At 39.3% G+C, this 8,129-nt stretch overlaps 2 protein-coding genes across 5 annotated transcripts in view; both read left to right on the top strand.

The window, feature by feature from the left end:
- Positions 1-3,239: 3,239 nt before the first annotated feature.
- On the top strand, positions 3,240-4,041 carry LOC123753954 (histone H1-delta). The gene has a single exon (XM_045735969.2). It carries the CDS (start codon positions 3,317-3,319, stop codon positions 3,872-3,874), a length of 558 nt encoding a protein of 185 aa, XP_045591925.1. The 5' UTR covers positions 3,240-3,316; the 3' UTR covers positions 3,875-4,041.
- A 1,258-nt stretch (positions 4,042-5,299) lies between these two features.
- Positions 5,300-8,129, top strand: part of LOC123753955 (uncharacterized) — a 59,947-nt gene continuing 57,117 nt past the window's right edge. For 3 of the 4 annotated variants that reach the window (XM_045735972.2, XM_069308029.1, XM_069308018.1), the window contains exon 1: positions 5,300-5,426. The gene's annotated coding sequence lies outside the window, so the exon portion shown is untranslated. Of the gene's footprint in view, positions 5,427-5,819; positions 6,690-8,129 lie in introns of those variants that run through there. The other variant, XM_069308012.1, reaches the window with a different exon arrangement.

Genomic DNA, 8,129 nt, shown 5'->3' with positions numbered 1-8,129 from the left:
ACTGAGAAAGGTCAAATAACGGATAATGACGAGGAGATGAGTAGTATTTTTAATACATATTTTATATCTGTATATACTAAAGAGGGACTTAACAATATGCCTTCAGCCGAACAAATATATGTGGGTGGGGACGAGGATAGGTTGACTAGTTTAGCAGTTACCAGGGAGGATGTAATTAAACAAATAGTAATACTAAAACCAAACAAATCCCCAGGGCCGGATGTAGTGTTTGCCAGTGTGCTTAAAGAATGCAAAGAGGAGCTTTCCGAACCACTGTCTACCATATTTAATAAATCAATAGAGTTAGGTAGAGTGCCAGAGTCACGGAAGGTAGCTAATGTGGTACCAATTTTTAAGAAAGGAGATAGATCACTTTCGTCAAACTATCGGCCAATTAGCCTAATGTCTATTGTGGGAAAGTTGCTTGAATCGATAATTGCAAATACAATTCGTCTTCATCGTGAAAAACATAAATTAATAAATGAGTCGCAACATGGTTTTACAAATGGCCGTTCATGTTTAACAAATTTGCTATCTTTTTATTCCAGCATAGTTGAGGCAGTTGATAGTGGTAAGGATTGTGATGTTGTGTACCTTGACTTTAGCAAAGCTTTTGATACAGTACCACATGAAAGACTGATTAAAAAAATAGAGGCTCATGGTATTGGGGGTGCTATATTAAGTTGGATTAGGGCATGGTTATTCCAAAGGAAACAGAGTGTTAGTATAAATGGGGTTAAGTCAGAGTGGAATAATGTTGTAAGTGGAGTACCTCAGGGCTCTGTCCTGGGACCTCTGTTGTTTATAATATATATAAATGATTTAGATTTAGGTTTGAGTAGCAACATTTGCAAATTTGCAATTGGCCTTCTGCAGTTACCTTTGTTCTTATGTTCTTATGTTCTTAAACCAAAAGGATCAATGCATGAATGTTCGTAATAAGGCAAATAGGACACTGGGATTTATTAATCGAAGCGTTAGTAACAAGACACCTGGTGTGGTTCTTAAGCTATATCTTGCTCTGGTTAGGCCCCATTTAGATTATGCAGTTCAGTTTTGGTCGCCGTACTGTAGAATGGATATAAATTCACTTGAACGTGTCCAACGTAGGATGACTAAGTTAATTCCCCAAATTAGAAATCATTCATATGAAGAAAGATTAACAAAGCTTAAATTGCATTCTCTGGAAAGGCGAAGAGTTTGGGGTGACATGATAGAAGTTTACAAGTGGATGAATGGACATAACAAAGGGGATATGAATAGGGTATTAAAAGTATCAACACAAGACAGAACACGAAACAATGGGTATAAATTGGATAAGTTTAGATTTAGGAAAGACTTGGGTAAATACTGGTTCGGTAACAGGGTTGTTTTGTGGAACCAATTACCGCGTAACGTTGTGGAAGTGGGGTCCCTCGATTGTTTCAAGCGAGGGTTGGACATGTATATGAGTGAGATTGGGGGGTTATAAATAGGAGCTGCCTCGTATGAGCCAATATGCCTTCTGCAGTTACCTTTGTTCTTATGTTTGTGCCTTCCCAAAGGGCTGGGAATTGAACCCGGGCTCATTGGATTACGATTTCTGAGCGCTGCGTATAATAAATGAATCTAATCATCAGCAAATCTTTATCTTTCTAATTAAGCCTTAGACGATCTTTTAACTAGTTTATTGTTTAGTAATAAATATTATAATTTAATAAATATATAATTTGTTTTATTTCATAACGAAGAGTAAAAGTAGGAGGGATAAGTAAGACTATCTGGAGAATTTATGGAGAATAGGCACTTGTCAGTCAGTACTATGCCCCACGATTGGCACTGCTTTTAATTAATGGTATCATTGTTGTGTGCGATGAGCTATCAATTTTACTAAATGTTTATGTGACGATAATATAATATTTAAATATACGTATGTAAATATCTATTTATGTGTCTATTTCACCTCGGGCTATGTAAGGTAGTACTTACTCTACTCGTACTGATTGGCCATAATTTCTAAGAATCCTACAGTATATATCGCACTTTATATTATTATATGGTGATAATTTTGTTAGCAAAGCTGCTATATCTGACTGAATGATAGGAACAATGACCTCTATTTCTCTAATCCAGGTCAAGGAATACCATCTACACTCCGGCCTCATGCACCGTACCATGGGAACTTGGCTTCTATAAGCCTCGTCACGACTTTCAGTGTGTTGGCCCTAGTACTCCAGTAAAATTATCGAAACAAAAGCTGAATTATTAGCCATGCAATTAATTTTTTTTCAAAACGTCTGATGTAATGAAAGCTAGGAAATATTGCTATTTTATGAAGAAATTCTAAAGAACTAAAGGTGAAAATTTTCCAGCCCGTTCTCCTCCCTCAATTGGGCTTAGCACAGGGAGACGGAGAAACACCACTATATCACTCTTACTCCGTAATTTTAGATGTTGACACTACACATGAGACCCTAATTGAGAGCTTTCTTTATATTAAGTAGGAAAAAACTGTCTAATATTTCAAATAAAGGACACTTTATTTAGTAACATAGCCCAACATTGCTAATGGCTCTCCCGTCGTACGCAGCTCTGACTCAGACTAGCTGGCCATAGGGACAAGACTTATTTGAAGGAAAAACCGTTGTTATCTTAGTTTAAGAGCTGTTTTATTCTTACCATAAGAATAGATATTCATATACTGTGCATATACTCTATAATAATACTCAATATGTCCTGTGTAGTGCAAAATACAGCAAATTATTACATCTCTCTGAGGGCGATGTCGACATGGCGAGGAGCCAGGAGTTTGTGTTAGTTCCGTCCACTTTAATCGTTATATAGTACAGAACACTCAATTAAACACTATTTTCATTGATATCAGCGTAAAGAAGAATTATTAATCTTTCATGTAAAATTAAAAAATAATGTTCTGACGATGAATTAGCTATTATATTTAATTTTTAGTAATGATATGTAGTGTATTTGGCTGGAACTGCCCTAAGAAATAGCCATATAATTCCAACAGACAAGATCGCACATTCATTTTTCGAACATAAAACGAAAGGCCAATCACCATTCTACATATAACCAAGTCTGGAACAAAGTGTAGTTAAAATTACGGCGGTAAATGTATTATTAGAGTAATCATAACAAACACAGATGTCTGCGCGCAGCCCCTGAAACTCACCGAAAACGGGCGCGAGAACCGATCTGCTACTTTTGCGTCCGCATCCGCACATATACCCTGGACATCAAAATTTTTGCGCCACTCGCCTCTCTAGCTTCACGACCTGTGCATCATACCCGTATCCTGATCAACACGCAATCTAACGCAATGGCCGACGCCGCAGCTTCACCCGCCCCAGCAAAGAAGGCCTCCAAGAAGGGAGTTAAGAAAACTGCCGCTCATCCAAAGTACTCTTCGATGGTTGCAAATGCCATCAGTGCCCTGAAGGAACGCAACGGCTCCTCCCGTCAAGCCATTCTGAAGTATATCGTCGCCACCTACAAGGTTGAAGAGAAGGCCGCTACTACCCACCTGAAGCTTGCCCTGAAGCGTGGTGTTACCTCTGGAGCCCTCAAGCAGGTCAAGGGTGCTGGTGCTTCAGGTTCGTTCAGAATTAACAAGCCCGACACTGATGCCAAGCCCAAGGTCGCTGCCAAGAAGCCTGCAGCTAAGAAAGCTTCTCCCAAGAAGCCCGCAGCCAAGAAGCCTGCTGCCAAGAAACCCGCAGCCAAGAAGGCCACAGTTAAGAAGACTACAGCAAAGAAGCCCGCAGTCAAGAAGGCCGCCAAGAAACCAGCAGCTAAGAAGGTCGCTAAGTCTACGCCTAAGAAGACTGCAAAGAAGCCCGTTGCAAAGAAAACTGCCAAGAAGACTCCCAAAAAGTAGATCGTGTGCTGTAGACTATAGTGTATTGTCATCTTAAGGTGAATTTTATAATTATAACTCCGTTGGAGTAATGTATAGTATATTAAGATAACTTGTACCTGAAAAGCCCTTGGTAAGGGCAGGAGATCTCTTGTATATGAGAATGTTTTATTAAATGTGTTTTTCTATATTTATGTATTATTAATCCCTTTACACATCTATGCACAATGGTTGTAATACTAAGACATGAATGATTAACAAACTGCAGTGCTATAAATACTACTAAACTGATATGCCAAAAGTATGATTCCTAATAGGTCAATAAACCTGAAAGTCGTAAAAATGAAAATGAAGCCCAACAAAATTATAATTTCAATAAAATATTGTATCTAAATTCAATGTGCTATTTGAAAGTAAAGTACATTATCGAAGGTATTGACTCTAGCAGTGTTTCCGGCTTGATACTTTGATAATTACTTATATTGAAGTTTTATAGAATTTGTGTTAAGATGAATATACGATGAAAGTGTGATGAGGGTTGGGCGTGGCTCCAGGTTCAAACCTCCCGCTCCAGCCGCCATACTGCTGCCTTGCCAACTTTGGATGCTATTTTTATTTTTTTTATTAACAAGCTTTGGTATACACGGCAATGTGCTGCTACCTTATTCTAGATGAAAGATTACAGTGTAGAAAAAAAGTAGCTATGACTTAATTTAATATTCCAATCTCACAGGATGGTTAGTTGTTGATTTAGGGGCGACGACGGGTCGAATGCGCCCCAGCGTACCCGGAAAGGTGAAACGCCAAGCCAAATCGCGAAATAAGTGTCTCCAATTACTGGAAACTAATATGGTTAGTCATACATGGAATCAGGGGAGAAAATACCTGCCTCGATAGAACAATAAATTAACTTTGACTATAAATAATAACTTAACGATTTTCATAAGAGCTAAGTAGTGAAGCATGGCAATAATATATTATCATGCTACTTGTGTCGGCGTACATGAATTTCCCTGCTGTACTCTCATAAAATCAACCTTTATTCACTGCCAACATCTTGAGACTAAAGGAAAATTGACCACAATTATTATGTTTTTTTGTGTAAAGCGCAAATGATCGCGTAGATTAGGAGCCCAACACGTATCTAGGTGTATTATGAATATAAAAAAAAAATCACGTTCCAAAGAATGTCAAATTTTCAGTTAATTATGACTCGTTAAGTAAAGTTTAGATAAATTCATATGAAATATATTCAAATTTATTGCTAATTTTACCTTGTTCTTATAAAGTGTCAACGAATAAATCGCTTGCATGAACCGGAAGGGCTGCCAACGAAAATTATTATTTTTTTTATTACCAAACTTAGGTATAAACAGGTCTATGTGCTGCTAACTTATTCTATATGAAAGATCACACAATAAACTTAGAGCAGGTTTTTGATCTAAAATGTTGAGTGAGTGGCGACGACCACCACCAAGGGATCGGATGCGGCCAAAATTTAAAAATTCAAACAGCAAACGAACTGAACACCGCTTACTGTGGCCAGTGTTTTCGTTACTTTGGCGCTATAAACGTTAGTAGAATAACAACTGTACAGTCATTATTACGTGTTTTTTACTCAAACAACGGGCTCTTTGTTTCTAATTGCATATACAAGTGTACATTGGGGAGGGGGAGGAGGAACACAGCTTAAAACTACCGGTGTACTGAGAATGTTCAGTAATATGTTCATTATTTGTGATTCAAGTTCAAGTATGTTTATTGAGACAAGGGGAAAAAAATACATCCCAAAGGGATAGAGTAGCTTAGGCTATTTCTACCCCTCTAAAATTGTTTGTGATGTGTATGAACACGTTGTATTGAACAGCTAGGGTGTTCAATACAACTCATCTCTCATGTGTGTGTGTTTATACCTCATTAAACTGATTTCAATTTGAAAACTGACGCCGCAGGTGTCACTGTAGTGAGTGTTGTGCCTCGGTACTGTGCAGTGTTGTGAGTGTACTGTACAGTGTTGTGCCTCGGTACTGTGCAGTGTTGTGCCTCGGTACTGTGCAGTGTTGTGAGTGTACTGTGCAGTGTTGTGCCTCTGTACTGTACAGTGTTGTGCCTCGGTACTGTGCAGTGTTGTGAGTGTACTGTGCAGTGTTGTGCCTCTGTACTGTACAGTGTTGTGCCTCGGTACTGTGCAGTGTTGTGCCTCGGTACTGTGCAGTGTTGTGCCTCTGTACTGTGCAGTGTTGTGCCTCTGTACTGTACAGTGTTGTGCCTCTGTACTGTGCAGTGTTGTGCATCTGTACTGTGCAGTGTTGTGCCTCTGTACTGTGCAGTGTTGTGCCTCTGTACTGTGCAGTGTTGTGCCTCTGTACTGTACAGTGTTGTGCCTCTGTACTGTGCAGTGTTGTGCCTCTGTACTGTGCAGTGTTGTGCTTCTGTACTGTGCAGTGTTGTGCCTCGGTACTGTGCAGGGTTGTGAGTGTACTGTGCAGTGTTGTGCCTCTGTACTGTACAGTGTTGTGCCTCTGTACTGTGCAGTGTTGTGACTACTGTGCAGCGTTGTGCCTCGGTACTGTGCAGTGTTGTGCCTCGGTACTGTGCAGTGTTGTGCCTCGGTACTGTGCAGTGTTGTGCCTCTGTACTGTAGTGTTGTGCCTCAGTACTGTACAGTGTTGTGCCTCGGTACTGTACAGTGTTGTGCCTCAGTATTGTACAGTGTGGTGCCTCGGTACTGTGCAGTGTGGTGCCTCAGTACTGTACAGTGTGGTGCCTGTACAGTGAGGTGTTAGCCTGCTGTGCCTCTCATCGTCATCCTTCTATGCTAGTTGTCTTGCCTTAGGTAAATTATTTGAATTCAAATTTTTTATTCAGGAAAAGTACATACATAGATAATTTGCAAACATAAAGATGGATTTATAGATAGTACATACAATACCTAAAGCTACTAATACGCATAGTGTTTCGGGCTATGGTACACTATGGGCTATGGGTACATTGTGGGGTTTCGGGCTATAGGTTTCAGGTTTCGTTCACTATTGTAACCAAGATTGAAACTTTTCCATGGCTGTTGAGCGTGTACCTGTGTATGTGGCTTTATGTATTGTGCTGTACTATACTGGAGATGACTATTTTGTATTGTATAGTCATACTGTCTTAGCCTATGTTGTTTTCATTGTCCAGGTTACTGTGACATGAGGTTAGGTCATAGTGGGTAGGTTAGGTTACCTTCCTGACCCCCCAATTTCTGATTAGAGTAGGGACACGTTTCGTTTCACCTGATGCCTCTATTCACCTAGCAGTAAAATAAGATATAGGCAATTGTGGGTTGTATCCTGGGTTAGGCCAGTATGTGCCTAGGGGAGCTTGAGAAATCTCTGAATAGGCTTTGAGTCCTATACAACAGGAAATAATTATAAATTTGGATAAAAGTCAGGTTTGGTTATTTAAAGACTAGGTTTGAGTAGCTTAGTATACTCCATTTATCTGGGCTGTATGTGTCTCGAACCGTGGACCCCACGTGTGTGAGGCAGAAGCTCTATCGACTGGGCTATGAGTAGTCTTAAAAAGGAAAGTTTCTAGAAGCAGCATCCTGCTGCCAAACTGGAAAATTCCGAACCATGCAATCCACTGTTCTAGACCGATAAAGCCCAGGTGAATGGAATGTTTATTTCCACGAAAGTGTGGATGACAATTTGTAGTTTAGTATACCAAATGTATGTTGAGTTTGTATGATAGGTTTTAGAGTTGGAAAAGGGAAGAACTTTATCTAAAACTTGCTCATAGACCCTCGTTATTGTTTTATAGCGTGGTTTTTGTGGTGGTTTGATGTGAAATGTAATCTCTTAAGTGCTCAATGACCACGTATCAAACATGCCGACAATCCTTAAATAAAGATCCAGGTTCTCTTGTTTTGCACAATAATTTAAGCAAATGAGTGTGGATTGAAAAATTACCCTAGTGACTTTCAAATAAAAAAAAATCATACCCACATTAAAATCATATGATTCTAGAGAACACTTTCTTAACTTAGTGTTGGCCACTGTCCTACAGACATTGACATCAACAAAACCAGTAACTTGACGAATATTGTCCAAAATCATATTGAAACCTATACCATAAGGAATTGTATAGGAACCACCTGTTATAAATATTTTAACATTAATATATACTTGATTCAGTACATGGTTCTTATAATATTAATTCATTGTGTTGGGGGACATGCAGCCAGTTTATGCAAGCAGTATATGTTGGGCATATATTGAGGCCCCTTCCCCACCAT

The sequence above is a fragment of the Procambarus clarkii genome, chromosome 6 (genome assembly GCF_040958095.1).
Source record: "Procambarus clarkii isolate CNS0578487 chromosome 6, FALCON_Pclarkii_2.0, whole genome shotgun sequence".
In the NCBI taxonomy this organism is placed as follows: Eukaryota; Metazoa; Arthropoda; class Malacostraca; order Decapoda; family Cambaridae; genus Procambarus; species Procambarus clarkii.
Note: the sequence above shows the minus strand (reverse complement) of the source record. Positions and strands in the feature narration are given on the sequence as shown.